Source organism: Amblyomma americanum, chromosome 5 (assembly GCF_052857255.1).
Source record: "Amblyomma americanum isolate KBUSLIRL-KWMA chromosome 5, ASM5285725v1, whole genome shotgun sequence".
Lineage (NCBI taxonomy): Eukaryota > Metazoa > Arthropoda > Arachnida > Ixodida > Ixodidae > Amblyomma > Amblyomma americanum.
In genome coordinates this window covers 140,803,883-140,824,779 of record NC_135501.1, presented here as the reverse complement: position 1 = coordinate 140,824,779, position 20,897 = coordinate 140,803,883, and the positions used below count along the sequence as shown (strand labels likewise).

At 46.0% G+C, this 20,897-nt stretch overlaps 1 protein-coding gene across 1 annotated transcript in view; it reads right to left on the bottom strand.

Moving 5' to 3' along the window:
* LOC144134236 (phospholipid-transporting ATPase ABCA3-like) overlaps nucleotides 1-20,897 on the bottom strand; it is a 58,407-nt gene that overhangs the window by 16,300 nt on the left and 21,210 nt on the right. The window contains exons 12-20 of the mRNA XM_077667193.1: nucleotides 18,770-18,942; nucleotides 17,833-18,046; nucleotides 16,667-16,838; nucleotides 10,581-10,840; nucleotides 9,174-9,376; nucleotides 7,550-7,844; nucleotides 5,249-5,402; nucleotides 3,282-3,407; nucleotides 1,320-1,577 (exon numbers count right to left, since the gene is read on the bottom strand). Of these exons, the coding sequence (XP_077523319.1) occupies nucleotides 1,320-1,577; nucleotides 3,282-3,407; nucleotides 5,249-5,402; nucleotides 7,550-7,844; nucleotides 9,174-9,376; nucleotides 10,581-10,840; nucleotides 16,667-16,838; nucleotides 17,833-18,046; nucleotides 18,770-18,942 (1,855 nt within the window). The remainder of the gene's footprint in view (nucleotides 1-1,319; nucleotides 1,578-3,281; nucleotides 3,408-5,248; nucleotides 5,403-7,549; nucleotides 7,845-9,173; nucleotides 9,377-10,580; nucleotides 10,841-16,666; nucleotides 16,839-17,832; nucleotides 18,047-18,769; nucleotides 18,943-20,897) is intronic.

The window sequence follows — 20,897 nt, the reverse complement described above, 5'->3', positions numbered from 1 at the left end:
GTGCGCTTCTCTGACCTCGGAGTCCAGATGTGTAGCTATTCAAAAACTACTCGCTTCAATAGGCAATCCATTATTGGTTTGGTGACGTATATTAGTTGTGCATCAGTAAAGCTGGCAGGTCCATAATTCTGGGATTATTTGAGAACCGCTGTTGTTTAGTTTGAGATTGTCCAAGCATTCCTTCAGGTTCCTGACACGCACTAGAGGCCACGAGGAAATGCGTATGCGAGTTCTCAACTTTTTCAAGCCTAACGTATCTGCAGTCCTTCAGTAGTTGCAGAACTAAGTCGCGAACCCCGGCTTTTCTCGATATGTTGATTGTGAAGCCTGCCTTACTGATTCGTCTCGCAGTTAATGTCTATGGTATCACATTCCCTACGAATCGTTCACTGTCTTCTTTTTTGCTATTTATTGCAACCAACCGCTCTATTTAGTCTAATATCATGCGAAATTTGCTGCGGACACTGCAGTGCTTATTCTCGATTCCCTGAACTTGAGCTTTGTCCGTGCTTCAGTGCGGCTTAGATAATCTATGGCAATTGACCTCGACTCGACTCACTTTGATTAAGCGAAGAATGGCGTGGCAGAAAAAGACAAGGACGAGGGGATAACACGCTCGTTTAACACATGTCACCAGCTCTCCCGCACCTTTCCGCTTACTAATCACTTAGGTGGCTGCCCACCTGGTTCATCAGTTGCAGACTAGGCAACAATTTCGGCCACCATGTTGCCCTCAGTGTTCTCCTGGTCTGGCTCGTCTGCAGAATAATGCCTTTCTCCAGCAAAAACTTAATACTCTTCATCCGTACTCCTGTTTTATGTTTATTTCGCAGTCCAGGTGGATGGCTTTCGATGTTTATAGAGCAAGGACAACGAAGCTGAAAGAACTTCAGCGAGCCGCCACGGTGGCTGAGTGGTTATGGCAGTCGGCTGCTGATCCGAAAGACGTGGGTTCGATCCCGGCCACGGCTGTCGAATTTCCATGGAGGTGAAATTCTAGAAGCCCGTGTGCTGTGCGATGTCAGTGCACGTTAGAGATCCCTAGGTGGTCGAAATTTCCGGAGCCCTTCACTACGGCATCCCTCATAGCCGGTGTTGCTTCGGAACTTAAGCCTTGCGTAAGCCATAAACCATAAATCAAGAACTCCAGTCACAGGGTTGAACAGTGAACAGCACAAGGCCATTTGACTAAATGTCTGCTGAGAGCAGGGCGTATAGAGGGCTTATACCTCGCTGCCTAGTGGTCTCTACATCATCATGTCACTTCACAACTCTAGCCGCCATCGATTAGGGCTGCGAAAAACGGGCGATGGACTCACGCTTGCAGCACTGCTTGAGCGAGAGCTTGGCCTCGGTGATCTTGGTCCTACATTGGATCTGTAACTGCAGGCCTCCGCGGCGGCAGACGGAGCTTTCGGCTGACAGCTGCAGCACCTTCGTCATGGCGCGCGAGTAGGAGCACGAAGGCAGCAGCCGCATCACCTGCCTCGCTGTGCCAATCACAGCGGAGACGATCGCGCTATTGACGTCGTCCGCATAGTGCTCCATGAACACCTCACCCAGGCAGCCCAGGGTAGCTGCCGAGAAACGGGAACAACGCCGCCATTAATGCGACAATGTTCCAGTCTTGTGTGGTGCAGTTGATAGTCGGCAGCACAGTCTTTTCAGCCGATGCTCTATGAAGGCCGGAACACGTATTCACAAACCACATCACAAATACATGAAGGAAAACAACTATCTCCAAAACCAAGGAAATTATTTGTGGTGTTTATCAATGGGAACTTCGTAGTGTAATCACTCTCTACCTGAAAAATAATTTGAAATTAGAAAAAAAGGCAACCCCCTTGCCGGCGGTGGGGTCGGAACTCCGACCCCCGCATGTCGCGTACGGTGTTCTACCAATATTTGAATCACAATACGTTCCATGTCCACCACTGTAGTCGAGCGTGGCTCTTGTACAGTCTCAAGGGTAAGCAGCACGTAACATCAATACACTAGAAAGCAGAAGTTTGGACAGCCGCTGCCGTAGCTGAGTTAGTAGAGATGCGTACGCGACGTGCGGAGTTCATCGGTTCGAATCCCACCGGAGGAAAGTAGTTTCCCTATAAATTGTTACTTTATAATCAATTATTATTCCTACAAAAATAATTACATTACTAATATATCATTAAAGAAAACCACAAATGAAGAAGCAAATATTTTCCCAAACTTTCCTTGTATTCGGTGACTGCTGGCTTCCTCCATATGTCAAAACGAGCCCCTCATTTTCCTGCCCTTGTCAGGTAGATATTAGGTGCAGCTGAAATGAGTCGTAGGCCCCCCAATACCGCGGAAACCTAAAATATACAGCGCGCACTAAAAATGTCGTATTCTACATAAAAATATTAACTTAAGTAGTTGCTCTTAAGAAATGAACACCAGTGCTGTATCAGCAAAATTTATGCCCAACCTAAAAGGACACTGAGGACAATTGTATGCAATTTTCTTTGTTTCTAAAAATGACCGTGCGGCTCGGTGTATCTACGCTGATATTTGTTCCGCTGCGAAAGTCCGATTTATAATATAGAAAACCGCATTTAAAAACGCTACATTTTATTCCCCGCCACTGAGTTCAAATTCGTGGTGCGCGCTAACGAAGAAGACGCCAGGAACACTTCTTGGGAGTGTGACGTGGCCTCAGAATTAACGCAATCGAAAATGTATTGCCGTTATCGCAGTTTGCTTGCGGCAGCAACCGGTGAAGGTGACGCCTATGCCTTTCACTTTACGTTTTCTAGCTTACAAAAGCTCCGTTGTCAGCGAAAGTTAACCCTTTGTCGTTAGAATCGGTAATACATCGGCACGAGACAATTTAAATTTGTCTGATTGTCTCTTTAAAACAGCTTACTTGGTATATAAGCAAGCAATTATTAGCCACAGCGCGGCTACCGTTTCACTGCGTACGTATCAATACCGCGGTGTCGCTTATGCTATGCTTGACATGCAAGGTCATTCCAGCGCTGCTGGCGTAATTAAGAGTCAGTATAGCTGTGCGTGCGATAATTGTAAACTAGTAGGCACTCAGGACAGCGCGGCGCCAGAGTCCCGCTAAGCCTAGCGGCCTATAGCGCATCAATGGCAGCTACTCTATCATTTTCTTACGACACGGATGATGTCAGCGGCTGTTTCTGGATATTCAGTGCTATGCGCCCCGTGGTGGCAGCCAAGGAAACCAGAAGGACTTGTTCGGAATTTCCGGTATAATTACTGCGGCCGGGAGCAGTTCTGCGCAGATAACTTACAGATGACAAACGTCAGGATGGCGAGCTTAGAGAAGCCATGGCCCGGATTGTCGAAGAGGAACGAGATTATGTAGATGATGGGCAGGGCCGCGAATCCGTGGAGCAGGTTGAGCGAAAAGATAAGAGCTGAAAAAGAGACACAAACAAGATACGTGGGCTGAACATTAAACTTTGAGGCTTGTGCTTTTTTCGCTTTGATTGGCCTTGCGTCATAGAAACCAAGCGCTGTTATTTATTTACTTATTTATTTATTTATTTATTTATTTATTTATTTATTTATTTATTTATTCACGAATACTGCAGGCCCTTCTCGAGCCCATGCAGGAGTGGATACAAGGTAGAAAAAAATGACAATGACGGATTGAACAAGGAAGACAGGTATATGCACAAATAAGCACAAAATAACAATTTCATCATAACAGAAGCATAACGGTGGGAATGATTATGGATCCAGGTGATTAACATGTTCTAAGATAGATTCGACTGTGTTGCAGTTGACAACAGTAGAGTGCAGTGATAATCGGGTGAAATATCGATATAAATATTTCAAAGAGGCCATACCGCAGCTGACGCAATGGCCACCAATGAGGTCATTTAGGCAAGAACAAAAGAGGCAGAAAAACGAGCACAGATTTCTTTCTTCCTGATTTGCACTACTTTACTAATTCCAGAAAAAAAACTTGCATTTGCTTGAGATTCCTATAAAAGGATGTATTTATCAATTATGGCTGTATTCGTAAGTTAGTACTGTTTCAAATCAACGTAAAGCACTGTTATCTGAAAGTAATATGCGTCTTTGGCACAGGCGCCCAGAAGAATTCTTTACTTTGTCTCTCGCAGTAAAATGTTAAAAAGGCAACCCTGCCGGAAATAGGTTGCTAGAAATAATGGAAGTCACAAAGAGGTTTAGGCCATGTGATGACATCATGCTGTGCTTACTTTAACCCCGGTCATGTTACATTTCGGCGCTGTTGCAAATATGGAAGAATGTTAGCGCGGTAACCACTCGCCTTGTAGTTACTACACTAAAGACAAGAGCTACAGTAACATGAGTCCTAGGTTGCGAAGAAGCGAGTCACGAGGAGGATGCGTCTAACAATTAACAGTCTTGTGAACTGTAGTCACAAGCATTTAAACAACCCTCTCAGACCATGGCGAGAGTGATCTAAAAGCGCGCCGTGCACAGCGCCGAGAATTGTATGTGGTAAGAAATACCTCAAAGAAAACTTCCCCAAACACCAACAACAGTAGAAGCAAAAGAAACAGCGGCATTGAAAATTTTAAGCAATGAAAATAAAACGAGCATTAGCAACACTTGCTGTTGGGCTAGTTGGTTATCCATGAAGTACGAAGGACCAGCGCACAAAAACAACGTACAGAGTAGGACAGAGTTCTGTCTACGTCGTCCTTCTACTCTGTCCGTTGTTTTTGTGCTCTGGTCCTTCGGACTTCACGAAAAAAAAACGCCCCTGACGCCAGGGTTCTCAACCTTAAGAAAACGGACTCTTCAGCGATGATAGCTATTGGTGCCTTCAACTTTCCAAAACTTTTCCTTTTTTCCTCTCTTAATTTCGCGCGTTTATTTCCCTTCGTGGTTTTTGAAAGTCTTCTATTCTGTTAGTGGTATAGCTCCTGGCTGTCCGATGTTGTTTGTGCCTTGTAGGCCACTGTTCACTTCGTGCCCATGCCTTAAATTCACCGCGAAACAGGAATAATATGCAGTGGCACTACCCGCAAATACGGGCAGTCATGCACATATTGCATTTAATGGCGTGGGGCAAAGTAGCCTGTGAACGGAAGCGCATTGTATTCAGTCTGAGTACGACCGATGGGAGAGCGGGAAAGAAAGAAAAATAAAAGTATCGTTTTCAACACAGGCAGAATCGCAAAGGATGTCCGCGTGCAATGCTCGTGCCTCCATACTCCGCGTTGTCTGCCTTAAAACCTTGAGCAGTGACGTCACTCACAGATGTCGGCGTCGGACAGCGTCCCCCAGTGGAACAGCGCCAGCGGAGGCAGCACGAACGTAGCAGTGCCCATGTAGAAGAGGAAGTCGAAGCCAAAGTTCAACGTCCAATAGAGGTCCGAGCTCAGACCAGTCAGGATCTGCAAGTGTTTCACCTGCGGACGCACACCGCAGCTGGAAATTCTTAAAGGAACCCTGAAATGATTTCGATGGGCATATTCTAATGCAACAATTCTGTAGACGTTATATTTGTGGGTATTTGTGGGTAACTCGAAAGCCCTGCGTGCACACAATAATTTATAAGCAATTTTTAAAAACCGTTTTTCGCAATAGCTCGCAACCGATTAGGGCGACGCACCTCACTGCGTTTTTCCCTAGCCTGATGACGTCAGTGGGCACACAGGGCGAACTTGAAGGCTGGCTCGTCTGCCCACTGACGTCAGCGGGATAGGGGACGCGCGGTAAGTTGTCGCCTGAATCGATTGTGAGCTACTGGGAGCAGCGATTTTTTTTTTAAAATATTTTTAAATTGCAGGGCCCACGTAGAGCTTTCAACTTTGACTCAAATACCCACAAAGAACACCTTTACAGACCTGTTGATGGTGCAAGGGTTAAGTTATTATTAACAGACGATGGATGCACTTCTTGGACGAGGAAAATAGCGGAAGGGCAGAAATGTGGTTGTGTGATGCATCACAAGGGTAGCGCTGGCTTCTCTAAATCTTCGCACTTCAGCGGACGCGCAAAAGAGGGCAGCGCCACAGCCGATTAATTTTACTTCGTTAATTTTACTTCGAAAACTGAATATGATCTCGGAGGCAAAAGACTCGTAAAGTGAGTAGTTTTTTTAACTTAGGGGTAAAACTGTGTTCCTTAATTTACGCACTTGTAAGAAAACATAGATAACAAGGTCCAATCAGTGAACTCAGCAAAGGGACAACCTCAGAACCTCCTCAGAATATGGGATTTATACCCCACGGTTGTCCCTTCATGCTATCGCGGCCGTTTAGTGTGGTGAGAGCTATTGCAAGGTTTGGAGGCACCATTTTGTTTCTCGGAGATTTATTAGGCCTTTGGTTTATCACGAAGTTGGCACCAGTCTGCCTAAAATAAAAATACCAGTAGTGGTACCGTATGTGCTGATCTCTTGGCCGAAGCAGCTACTAATGGAGCCGTTCTGAATAATTCTGTGACGCACATAAACACAGAACATTGTTCGTAATAGGCGTAAACAGCAAAACTGAACATCCAAGTTCGCTAAAACCATGAACAGATTTCCTTGACATCCATTTGAATCGGATTGGTTTTAGTTTTACGGCGTTTTACATCCCGAAGCAACTCAGGCTATTAGGGACGCCGTAGTGGAAGGCTCCGGATAGTTAGAACCACCTGGGGTTCCCTAACGTGCAGAGACATTGCACAGTACACGGGCCTCTAGCATTTCTCCTCCACTGAAATGCGAACGCCGCGGTCGGGACCGCACCTTTCGGGCCAGAAGCCGATCACCATAGCCACTGAGCCTCCGAGGCAGCCCATTTCAATCGGTGTAATGACTGAAGCCTGGAGTATTTAGGCATGACATTATAAAATGATCGTGTACACGTAGCTGGCATGTTACGTAAGAAAGTCCCAATTTAACATTAACTGCATGTTCTGACTTATCAGTTCGTCGAGTAACGAGCTCAAATTTGTCGTATTCTATACTATTTGTGAAAGAGATCTGAGCTCTTGCTGGTCTTCTTCCCTATCTGCAAACCATTTTTTTTAAGCTATACAATCTCAATCTCTTCGACTGTTCGTACTGTTCTTACAAATTTTACGGTGCAGTATTTTGTTTGTCTTCCCTTCACTAACATTGAAAATCATAAAGGCTGAACGTGTCGTCCTCGATATCTAGATGCAGCGCTTAACTTTCTGTAAAAACACTTTTAATGTTTCCCTACGCTGCTCCCAAAAGTTACACCAACATGGTCGCCCTGATTTTCGTACTTCTTTATTGTCTCAATCGAAGGCAACTCGAGCCGCTGCGGGGGCTCAGTGGTTATGGCGCTCGGCTGCTGACCCGAAAGATGCGGGTTCGATCCCCGGCCGCGGTTGTCGAATTTCGATGGCGGCGAAATTCTAGAGGCCCCTGTACTGTTCGATGTTAGTGCACGTTAAAGAACCCCAGGTTGTTGAAATTTCCGGAGCCCTTCACTACGGCGTCCCTCATAGCCGGAGTCACTTTGGAACCTTAAACCCCCGTCAACCGAACATAAGGCAACTTTATCTGGCCTCAAAGTCTAATTCAGATCGCACTCACCTGCAGCGCCCTCTCGGCGATCGGGAAGAGGACGAAGTTGCTGCACATGAGGCTCGAGACGAGCGGGAAGAAAATTGAGCGCAGCACCTTGGGCAGAATCTCTCGGTATGTATTCTGGCTGTCCACGAAATCGCCTTCTTCCCGGGTGGCGCTGGCGACGTTGCCCGTGTCCGTCACATCGAAAGTGAACTGGGCGTCCTCCACTCCAGTAATGTTGCGGAGCCGGGCGTCGTTGTACGCGCCCACCGTCAGCAGCGCACTGTGTTGTATCTGGCCGTTGTACCATAAGAGGTTCCTGGAAGACGAAGAGTGTGCGTGGAGATAGTATTGCGTGTTGTGTACTGTTCAGTTCCAAAGCTGCGCTTGTCCTGTTAGAAGTACGGTAGCCGAGGTCCGCCCACTTTGCTGCCTGAGGCTTTCAACCGTCCATGCCGTACTGCAGCAATTTATTCACATAACTCCGCTGTGAAGGTATGAAGAAATTCGCCGATGGAAGTAAGAAACGCAGAAACAACGTCCCGAGACGCTCTTGCGAATCCCTTGTTTGCTATGAGGTCCAAGAAGTAGTCACACCACTTATCTACCACCATTTCCGAACTTTCCAGATGTTCGCTGCGAACTATGTTTTTTCCTGGCAAAGGTGAGAAGCTCCAGCAGCAACTTCGCCACTTCGTACGCTTCTAAGGTACTTCGTAAGGTGAAATAATTAGCAGCATCGTTCACGCGCCTGCGGATGCCTGCGGAACTCTCCAGATCGAACACGTCTTGTAGTACGGTCCTTTCTATTGGACTGTACTAGGGCTTCAATCTTCTTTGAAGATCAATCGATTACGGAGGTATCCATGGCAATTGTATCGCGGTAACAAATTGTATTCACCGTTTGAAAAACGCTTGCCAGGGAACGCAGCGCCTTCGCGACTCCGCTCGGCAGAGCACACCTAGAGCAACGAGCGTACGTGCTCTGCACAAGTCGCCCATAGCTTGTTTCTCGGTGGCTACGCTGGCTGCACTGCGTAGAGCGCACCGAAGCGGAGAATTCCGTAAGTCAGGCGCTTTTGCCACGGCAGAACTAGCTATCGACAGCAGTTTTCGGTGACGAGGCAAACCAATCACCGCCGCACTTGTTTTAAACGAAAAGCAAAGTCCGGATAGTTCAAAAACATAGTTGTGGTTCAACCCGCCTGAACCTAGTTAGATGATCTAAAGCTCTGTTAAGAATGGTTAGACATGTATTTGCTTTGATTGAACTTTAACATCGTCGAGGCACTAGTTCCGGCACCTTGCTCATCCATATCTTGGTGTGAAGGTAACCACACGCAGCATGATTTTATATAGCGAACGGCGCGTCACGCGATTTCCAGTAGTAGCGACAGCGCCGTCTGCTCCGAATACGTAGCTATGGCGAGGCGCAGCGAGTCACGTGATTCGATAGCTGGGAGGTGAGCGACCGCTGCCGGCTCAACGCGCGCAGCTGTGGCGAGTCATGTGGCGTGGCGTCATAGCCAAGCCTGCGTTGCCCCTGGTTTGAAGGTCAAATTTAATAGCCACATGACCTTCAGCTTTGTACGGGAGGAGTACAGCTTTCGCTCTAAAAGAACAAAAGACCTGCTTAGGACAAACATACCCGGCCGCTTTCGTCATTTGGTAGCCGAAGTGGAAGCCGAAGACGTATTTGTACAATTGTTCTCTGGCATAGTCCAGAAGAACAGTAGAGATATTAACGGTCGGCGCAAGGTGTCCCAATCTGTAATTGCTGGCGGAAGCGAACATCGGGTCCAGGTATTGGTTCAGAAATTGATCCTCCGTGCCGTCCTGCTGGAAGAAGCCCTAAGGAATTAAGAAAGGAGACAAAAACAAGAAACAATTTTAAAAACGAAGAAATAGCGCGGCTGACTGATGTGTCTTCGATAGTTTGTCCCGTTTGGTTCCCCGTGTTCTATTCGCGAAGCACTCTGGTTCTGCAATGACAACCTACCACCGCCTTTGAACTGCTGTTGAGTTGTTATTTAGTCCAACTAGGCACAAAATGAAGCGAACTGCGAGAAATGCTACGTTGGGACGGATAGAGGAATGAAAAAAATAAAGCTGACGGTCGATTTGCGTAGTTAGGCCAAATGTGAATTAGGTGCGCCAGCGCTTCGGTTCCGGTGATGGTATCATTTATTCGCTGGTGGAAGCTGTTCTGGTAGCGATGATGGGCTGGAGCCTATATGTGCGGAAAGGAAGAAGGCAGCGGTAGGCATAAAAGCAATTGAGGAAATGTGCCAGATTTTTTATACAAATTGGGGACACTAACTACCGTTAGCGATATTAGATTCAAGTTTTTCCCAAGAACTTGTGGCCTAACCCGAAAAAATATGAATAGACCCGCACGCTAGAGATTGAGAGGGGGGCTAGAGCTTCAGAGACAATGGCCTCTGGGCCCAGGGGACATGGGGGACATGGTTTGCAGCGTACTCAGTCAGCGTTTCTTCAATTTGTTCATTCGCGTCGACGTAGCGCACAACGATCACACACGAAGAGAAATATCTACCCTGATGAATATAATTAATTTTACTGGTGCAAAAGAAGCTTGCCCGAACGAGGCCATGGCACAAGGTGTATTAGTCTAGTAAGGACTAAGTAAAACACGTAATTTCTAAGCATTTGATCCCAGAGGAACCGAGCACCAGTCGAGGGGAAGTTTGTGCCCATTGGATAACTGATATGTTATCCAATGGGCGGCACTGAGAATCGAACTTCGCATCTCCAGCATACGAGAGGTCTACTCAAACCAACCATCCCTCCCTTCCTCACGCGCACACACAACACTTATAGCGATATCCGGAATAAACAATGAGGGCGGTAGCAAGACCGACGCTGGAAAAACGGAAAGAACCCCAGGTTGCTGAAATTTCCGGAGCCCTTCACTACGGCGTCTCTCATAGCCTGAGGGGCTTTGGGATGTTAAACCCACATAAACTAAAGTAAACTTTGCTTGTTAATCTCTGCGCTGTTCGCTGCAATAGCAAGCAGAGATTTCGTGACTCACATGCGCGTATCCGATGACCTCCGGGAAAGAGTAGTTGAGCGTGTCGCCCGTGTGTAACACGTCCGGGCTGCTGCCACGCAGGCCCACGTATTCGAGGAGGAAGAGCAGGGACAGCAGGGCCGGGGGCAGTACCCAGCTAAAGAGTGGCATCCTCCGCTCGCGCCACACGTGGATGGCACGTTTGCCGAGGATGGCCCACACACGGGCGAACAATGACACCTCCGAGCCTACGGCCTGTGCCACCGTCTTCACCACCGGCACTGCGGCATCAGCAACAGAAGCGGCACACGTGTACAACTACTCTCCCCTTGTCCTCAACGAAGTGGAAATTATAAGCGTGAAACGATTGCATGAAATATATATGTGTGTCGGAAATTTTGCTTGCGATGAGATTTATAAAACGTTTAGCTCTAACTTTCGCAGTGGTTTTATGAAGCATGGCTCATTTACTTAAACTTAGACCCTAGGCCCAAATGTGCGCGAAATGGTATTGTGCTTTGTACTTGCGGTTCGCAAAAAATTCCCCAGGAAAGCCCCTCAATTCCGGATATAAGAAAGGTTCTGGGTCGCAAATCAGGGCGACCTGCGTCCTCGATACACGGGAGCATTGCCGAAACACGCACACAAACACGCTCACGCTCTCTCTCTCCCACACACACACACACACACGCGCGCTCATGCTCACGCTCTCTCTCTCACAAACACACACACGCTCACGCTCTCTCTCTCACACACACACAAGCTCACGCTCTCTCTCTCACACACACAAACACGCTCACGCTCAAACTCTCTCTCTCTCACACACACACAAACACGCTCACGCTTTCTCTCATACACACACACACACACACACACACACATGCTCACGCTCTCTCTCTCACACACACACGCTCACGCTCTCTCATACACACACACACACGCTCACACTCTCTCTCTCTCACTCACACACGCTCACGCTTTCTCTCTCTCTCTCTCACACACACGCGCTCACGCTCTCTCTCTCTCACACACACACGCTCACGCTCGCTCTCTCTCTCACACACACAGACGCTGACGCTTTCTCACACACACACACACGCACGCTCACGCTCACGCTCTCTCTCTCTCTCTCACACACACAGTGCTCACGCTTTCTCTCATACACACACACACGCTCACTCTCTCTCTCTCAAACACACGCTCACACTTTCTCTCATACACACACACACACGCACGCTCACGCTCTCTCTCTCTCACACACACACGCACACACTCTCTCTCATACACACACACACGCTCACACTCTCTCTCACACACACACGCTCACGCTCTCTCTCTCTCTCATACACACACACACGCTCACGCTCGCGCTCTCTCTCTCTCACACACACGCACGCACACGCACACATACAAACACACACGCTCACGCTCTCTCTCTCACACACACACAAGCACACACACACACGCTCACGCTCTCTCTCTCTCACGCACACACACACGCACGCACACGCACACAAGTGCATTCAGTACTGTGCACTAAGACCAAATTGCAACTCGGCCGTCCAATGAGATGGTTAGATACCTCAGACTTCATTGTTATTAAATTAAATTTGAAGGAAGGTGACAGAATTACTGTCCAGAAGTCTACAACAACTATTCCAGCAGGAGTTATGCGTGGGGGAAGGCAGACCTGTAAGCAGAAAATATTTTGAATTTTCACTTTCTCTAGTATTCAAAAGTTTCGTTTACAAATGTAGCCAAAGAGTACCATTGGCAACAGAAATATAGTCAAATTATTTTTCAAATGCGCCGCTGTATCAGCAAACTGGACGTGGAGGGTCGTCATTATTTACGACGTGTTTCACGAGCTCGCAGATGCGTACCTGGCTCTGTCGAAATCAGCGGACGCCATAATCACAACGCATCCACCTATAAATCAAGTGAACATTTTCTAATAACAGGACCCCCAAACACTTTAAGAGCAATTATTTGTTTCATGAGCTGCAAGACAACGAACGTCAAGTTACGAAGCCTGTATTTGCGGGCACAGAGCACAGCAATAATGCGTCGAACAGCATTAATACCTATTAATTCTGGACAAAAGCATTTTTTCAAAAAAAGAAGTTTATGAACACGGTTTTTATAATATAGGATTTTACTAAAACAATTAATCTCTGCAGATCTCCCCTGAGCTCGATTGCATTTCTTTGATATTAACGTTTTTGTGATCGTCAAAAACGTTCCCCGATGTTTTTTTAAGGCAGTAAGTTCACGATGCGAGAGATGGAGAAAGTTGAAAGATTGTGCTACGCATCGGAAGACTGGACCATTAACTTCAATATTTCTTTCAATATTTCAATTTTTCAATATGATGGACATGGGTAGGATAGTTACATACGCTAGACAATGACGGCATATAATTAACGAATGGCTTCATAGGCGTACACAGGGAAAGCTAAATATTAGTATTAAAGGCCTACCGCACAGTCAGCTTCCTGATATACAGGGCAGGACAAACTGACATACACGACAGGATAACCACGAACATCGCGTGTGAAGATGTACAGTCAGATTTAGGCAACGCGCATGTGTCCTACGCCACAGTTTCAGAGTGAAATAGTTCTGAAATAGTTTACTGTATTCTGCGCGGCCACTGCTTTTAGGAATGGCCACATTTATTTTATTTCTTATTTTTTTATTTACAGTACACCCTGCAGCGCCGAAGCACTTTAGCAGGGGAGTGGGTATAGCATAAAGTGACGAGTACGTGAGCGTAACCACACCAAAAGGAAGGGAAGACAAAGGAGCAATGCATCAAGATCAGTAGGAGAGAAAAAAAAATCATGCATGCGCTTTAGGACAAAGCGTACAGTGAATGGTATTAAAGAACAGTGCAATTAAAAATCACCGATTAGGCTTAAAATACATCTCGGGGAGCACCCACAACTTCCACCGGCAACTTATTCCATTCAGAAATACTACGGGGAAAAAAAGAACACTTCATGTAGTTTGTTTTGCAGTTAATTTCGCGTATTTGGAAACTGTGGTCTCTTCTGTTTGAAACATAATGGGTATATTTGAGGTATGTAAGCTTGTCAATGCCTGTCGAGTCTGTGTATATTGCATGTAGTAGTTTCACGGGGTGCTTCTGGCGTCTTATGTGTAGCGGTTCTAGTACTATGTGTTCCTTTATTTCTGTAACAGTTAAGTGCCCGGAGTACTGCCTTGATATGAATCTGGCAGCGCGGTTTCTTACGGCTTCTAATTTATCAATCAGGTACCGCTGGTGGGGATCCCATGGTGCGGACATATGTTCTAATCTGAGGGGCAGTCTTAAGGGTTCGTGTAAGTAGGCTAAGCATTTTCCCGGCTTTTCTGACGGTCGTGTCAATATGGCTAGAAAAGGACAGATCTGCCGTTAAGAGAACACCTATAAATACTTAACTTCATTTACCTTTCTGGGTATGGAATCGCCCTGCATGTAGGTGGGCTCACTAGTGATTTTAGATTTAGTAAATGTTACCTGGTAAAATTGGTCTGTATTTAGGCTAAGTTCCCAGTTTTGGCACCAGGAGGCTATACTGTTTAGGTCTTGCTGGAGTGCATCTACATCATGTTAATTGCAAATGGCTCTGTAGACAACGGAGTCGTCTGCAAATAGTCTCATTTGTGAGGAAATGTCTGAAATTTATGTAAATTAATAAGAGTAGTGATCCTAGCACAGAGCCCTGCGGCACTGCCGAGGTGACTTCAGCAAAACTCTAATTCTTGCCATTAATAACTACGCTTTGTGTTTTGTCGTTCAGGTAGTCATTAATAACTTTGATGACTTTTGTATCAGAGTATTCATTTTGTGTGTTAATAGATCATGTTGTACGGAATCAAATGTTTTGCGATAATCAAGAAAGAGTGATCGGTACGCATACGCATTCCTTTTGCAGCAGTATCTGCAAGCTCATGAAAAAGTTAAATTAACTGAGCTGTGTAGCTCACGCCTTTGCGGGAACCATGCTTATTTTGGAAAAAAAATTGCTTCCTTATAACTGCCTAATTATATTGCTATAAAGAATGTGCTCAAAAACTTGACAACATAAGAAACAAAGTGAAATTGGTCTATAGTTAGTTACGGAGGATTTGGAACCGCTTTTAAACCCTAATACTACATAGGCTTTTTTCAAATCTTTAGGTAGTATGCCACTTTCGAGGGTTTTGCAGGATATGATTTGTAAGTATTGGGATATAATGAAAGAACAGGTTTTGAGGAAATTCCGTCTGGACCAGTTGCTTTGGCTTCATTGATAAAATTGAGACACTTTCTTATACCCTCCAGTGTAATCGTAATTGGAGGCATTATGTTTGGCACGCTGCAAGTAGTGCTTGGAAAAGTATTCCTTTTTTTTCTCTTTTTGGAAGTACTGATTGGAAGTAATTATTAAAACAGTCCGCTTTGGCGCTGCTTTCGGATATCTGGATTCCATTGTGAAGAATACTTGGAATACCCGTCCTATCCTTGCGCGTATTTCTTAGATAGCTCCAAAATGCTTTTGTATTTGTCTTAATAGATTCAGGTAGTCCGGAAAAGTACGTATATGTTGCTGTAGTGATAGCTTCGATATATTCTGTATGTAGCCCTTTAGACGGCGCTCAAGTTTGTTTGAAGGATTCTTTTTATATTTTTGGTAAGCACGAGTCCTTTGTTTTATCTTCCTTTTAACCTCATAAGTCATCCACAGTTTGTCTATTTTTGCTTTAGCGGAGATGTATTTGAAAGGTACATGTTTTTCAATCAGTGATGACAGCACGCGTTTAAAAGAATTCCATAGAACGTCTGCACTCTCGGATGAATGCTGTGAAGACGCCTGGAACTTCGTTTCCATATCTAAGCTGATTTCGTTAAAATTTGCCCTGGGGTAGTCATACACTTTGCGAGTTTCATGGGTAGCAGGAATTATTTGTGGCAGAGTAAGCATTGCAGTTACAATCTTATGATCACTAATACCAGGTGACACAGAAACGTCATGAACAACACTCGGGTCATTGCAAAATAACAGGTCGAGGTTGTTATTTCTGCGTGTGCCATTCGCAACGTATTGATCAAACCCGTATTTGCAAAACATGTCAAAAAATGTTGAACAGGTCCTATCTGAGTGCATTCTCTCGTCCTAGTTTAAGTTTGGAAAGTTAAAGTCTCCTGCCAGCACAATGCGATTATCAGGAAGTGAAGCCAGTGTACCATCTAGTGATGCGATAACATGTGGTCGCGCGCTGGGTGGACGGTAAACTACGCCTAACGCTATCGTTTCTTTATCAGGAAAATTAGCGATAATAATTTTCTAATTCGTCTAATTTCGTCATTTTCGAACAGTTCAAAAAAATTTCAGCACCTAATTAAAAATTATCTGATCAGTCTATAAGTATCAATCAGTCTTGTCTTAGGATGACAGGAAGAAGCGATTAATAGTAAGAAAAAGTTGCAGCACCAATTTCCCACTCTTTTTTCCCACTACTGTGAGAAAAACTCATTGATTGAATTCATTAGTTTGCCTTCAATGCTTTGGATTGTTTAGTTGTTCAATTCTGGTAGCCAAAATGTTTTTTGCGATATTTCCAAGAGAAAGGCTAGCACAGAATTACTGAATAGTTACAAAGGGTCTACAAAACTTTTTTTTTCTGCGGAGATCCAAACACTATTTTGAGAGCTAGCAAAGGCGACGTGTTCAACTCTTGTGCTATACGGTTTTTCTAAAAAGGTAGCGTTTCATGCAAAACTGAGGTTCTTTAATCAGTGTCCTCATATTTGTCTACCACATTCAGAAATTTTATTGAACACAAAAAATGGCAAAATGACCTCAATTACTGCAATTGTCTGAACACATCCACATTGTATAGTGTACGTGGCGAGCATGAGTTATTGGATATTAATTTCATAGTAGGCGTCATGCGTATACCTCTTTTTTACATCTCCGACGAGATAACAACCCCCCCCCCCCCCCCACCCTACCCCCTTTTCAAATGCATTCGTCCCGAAAGAAATGCAATAAGAGGATAACGAAGTCTCCGAGGCTGAAGCGACGCGTGATACCGCGGTAAGAAGGGGACATCCTCACCCTTGGCTGCGATGACCATGGTCTCGTCTCGGGCTCCCTTGACGTCCTTTTGCAGCTTCCGGGCGCGGTGAACGTGGTACTGCTCGCCGACCCGGATCATCACGTCCTCCAGCGAAGTCACGGTAAGGCCCACCGACTCGATGCCGAGCTCCTTGGTCTGCTCCTCCAGCTTCTGGGTTTTTTGAGAGCGCAGCATATTGTTTCCCGAGAGTGAAGCCGCTGTGAGTCCCGAGTGTCTCGACCATGGTGTCACAGAGGCGACAACGTCCAGCAGCATTTCCCCTCAGTGGCAGTTCACTTCGAAAACATGTTTCGGGTAGAGCTGGGAGTGACACTCATCTAAATTTTTACGGCCACATCAGTAGCTGCTTCACTCGGCAAGTGTGCAGTCTCGGCATGAAATAGCAAAGAAGTGAAGCGCGAGAACCGCTCTCCGCTACCGCACTACAAACGCTTACACCCAGAAGATGCCCGTAAGAGGAGACCACTACACACCCATCTCCACTTTCTAGAAGCTGCCACGGTGCATCGCAGTGAAAAAAATGAAATGAATTTCTCAAGCCTAGTGGCAAGGCGACCAATAAAAAGATAAGAGCAAAAGTCCCCTGTTGTCGCAGCTTCGTTGCATTAGTTCGTATGATCATCCGTTGGTTTTTTTCCCTCCACTGTGCTTCTTTGCATGGCACAATGAACCGTGTTCGTTTACTAAGGGGACAGTGATAACAAATCAAGGTAGTCCTGTATCGACTACCGGGTCGTAAACAAAGAGTCTTCATTTGCGCAAAAGGAAACTTTTTATGTGCTTTAAAACGGAAAACAATATAGAAAGTCAATAATTGGCGATTACAAAGCTCATAAGTCGAAAAATGAGCCCCAGCTGGCATGCGGTAAGGATTACGCACGGAAAGATGCAGCCCATATATAATGCCCATGCGGGGTCCGAGGCAGTCATCCAGATGTGGGAGTGGAAAGGAGGAGTTGGGCAGGAAGAGTCGAAAAGGAGCCAATCAAGGGGGTAATAAAAGAAGGGTATTTAGATATTGGTATGGATATGCATTCTTTCACATCTACTTCAGGGTAAGGTCGAGCAAACGTTATCCAATTGATTGCGGACAGAATGGATTAAGTGTCAATGGCAGACTGTTCTCTGTGTACATGCTCTGCACCTTGAACATGTCGATGATCACGCTTGTAGCGATGATCTGTCCCAGGAGGAAAATGGCCTCGTTGGGCGAGTCGCTCTCGAGGCGCGCTTTGGGGGCGTACTTTCGTACCAGAGTCTCGATGCCCGGCACTTTCGCCCGCCTGGGTACCTTGTTGATGCGCATCCGGTATCCGGTGCCGAAGCGCTGCTTTAGGAACGCCGGCGAGCCGCAGCACCTGCTCGCACGGAGCAATTTCAGATGCCGATAAAAGTGGCATATGAAGAATACAATGTGTTCTGTGTCAAGTTTTATCGCGGATAGAGCGGCTATAGGGGTAGCCGGGTTTCACAAAACACATTTATTGTGGTGTTTTACCAAGATTGCGTTTGGTACACAGTTTCTTTACACAGATTTTCTTGTTACACAAGATTTTTCTATCATTTGCGGACTCAAGATGGCGGTCACGGCACGAAAACTGTTTAGCTAAAAGCCGGCCGCGGTGGCTCAGTGGTTAGAGTGCTCGGCTACTGATCCGGAGTTCCCGGGTTCGAACCCAACCACGGCGGCTGCGTTTCGATGGAGGCGAAACGTAAAGGCGCCCGTGTGCTGGGCGATGTCAGTGCACGCCAAAGGTCCCCAGGCGGTAGAAATTATTCCGGAGCCCTCCACTACGACATCTTTTTCTTCCCTTCTTCTTTCAGTCCCTCCTTTATCCCTTCGCTTACGCATGGTTCAGGTGTCCGCCGAGGTGTGACACAGACACTGCGCCATTTTCATCTCCGCCCCAAGAAAATAAAAACAATTTTCAAAAGCAGCTCAGAGAGTGTTTACCACAGCAACACCACGCACCATAATTTTTTTTCGCACAAATCGAATATGGTCGAGCGCTAACCCTGGTCAGTAGCTGTGGAATGAGGCAGCAGCTACTGTAGGAAAAGGGGGCAAGAGCAGCGAGTACCTGATGCGTCCGTTGGCCATAATGGCGATGCGGTCACCCACGACGTCCGCCTCGTCCAGGTTGTGGGTCGTGAGCAGGATGCAGGTTGTGCGGCGCAGCTTGAGCAGGATCTCCCAGATCTCGCGGCGGCCCTCTGGGTCCATGTTGGTCGTCGGCTCGTCCATGATCACCAGCTGAAGTCAGTTGAAAAGGTGATCGGGACTCATTCAGAACTATCCCCTATTAGACATTCGCTCGCGAACGAATGGCTTCGTGCTATCGGCTGTCCACGAGTACGAACCCCTTCCTTACATCTCGTACAACGCTCCCAACGAGAAATTCTCATGAGCAGTCATTAACACCGTGCATAGCAAGAATTAGCGGAATTAACTACTCCTTTCTGCCAACTACTCCTTTCCAAACAACGCTGATTTTTTGACGCAATTGATTGTTAAGGCCTTATTCTCAAGTTATATTTCAGTATGATTGTGTTCTCTATTATCACAGCTTGCAAAGTTGTCTTCAGATTTGTAATAAGATTTGTTGAAAAAGCAATGTTATATCTACAATATTAACAGTATTAACATTATTAACATTGCTTTTTTGTAGTTTAGAGCTGTGCTTGATTACCTTGTTACTTTATGCCGCGTTTGCTTTAGGATTCATGGCTTTCTGTTTGCATGTTTATGCCGCTCAGACTTGTGTCTACTGTAAGGCCTGCTGTATTAAAAAAAAGAAATCTTTCCACACCAGACGTGGCGAATCTGTGGTAATGGCGTTTGCTGCCGAGCCTCGGTTTGGCGAACTCGAAGCCCGGGCGTGGCAGACGTATTTCGATGGAGGCGAAATGTGAGCGAGCCCGTGTGCTGTGCGATGTCAGTGCACGTAAAGACACCCCAGGTGATGTATATCGGAGGCCTCTTTGCCAGTTGCAGCTTGTGCAGCTAGAACTGACCGTACCACCCAGCGACAGGCAGCAGCGATATAAATATTGTGGTTACCGTTCTGAGAATGTGAGCGTTCGCATCCAGGTTCTGCACAAACACTTGGCAGGATAGTTATAATGGGTTAGTCCAGCTTTATTGGCCGTGGAGAACGACAATTCGAATACCCTTCCTGGAATTCAATTTTTCCTCTCTCTCTCCTCCTTTCACCCAAAATGTGTCAGAAAGGAAGAGCGTGAACACAACGAAGAAGATGAACGACACAGGAGCTAACTAACGGGTAAATTTTATTTGAAGGTGCATATACAATACGTAGTCTTGAGGTTAACTTATGAGCTGAGTCAACATCAGGAGCAGTGAAAATAGCTGGAAAAAACCAAAGAATTCCCAAAAGCAAATAAATTTAACCTGATGAGATAGTTTGAGGCGGTGTAATGAGTAACAGATGCAAAAAAAAAACGAGATGAACAATGAGTGGGCAGTCTTAATGCTTACAGGTGCGGTAAAAAGGTTAGAAGAAATGTGGCTAAAAGAGTTGGAGACGGTATTGGAAAATCTTCTTGATGGCAGGCATGGTTACTATTTTTCCCGGCAGGCTGTCTTTCTTTAACTGGGTCAACAGACAGGCTGGTGACGCATGAGGTGCCACAGTATCGAATGAGGTAGCGCTTGTCCTACGTCGTTCTTCTACTGTGTGTTTGTTTTTTCGGCACTACTGTTTTCCTTTCAGGATCGAAATGAACCATCTAGCCCAAATAGAAGTTCTTTTAAACTTCACGTGCCTCTCGCGGCACAGCTGATGAGTTAACCCAAGACTACATATTATGTGTACACCTTCGAATAACCGTCACTTGTTAGCCAGCTCTTGTGTCATTTTCTCGTCCTTTGTCCCCGCTCTTCCTTTTTGTCAAGTCAAACCAACTAGCCTGCAGCAGAACACTTGTGAACGTAAATATGACCCAGTTGTTTTACTTTATAGGCAGTAGTGAAATGGTTCGTTGATTGCGAAGTCTTTTGGGATAGTGTGAGGTGAGCTTTATCGGACCTATTCCACTGGCCCCAGTTCGTGAGTCGTTTGTTGGTACTAGAAGCCGTCCGCTATAGCCTCTCTCATAGACCTTTGCTCAGGGACATTAGACCTCAAATACCGTACCTGTTCTGCCGAACGATGTTCGCAATAGTAGGGAAAGTGGATTTTGACTTTT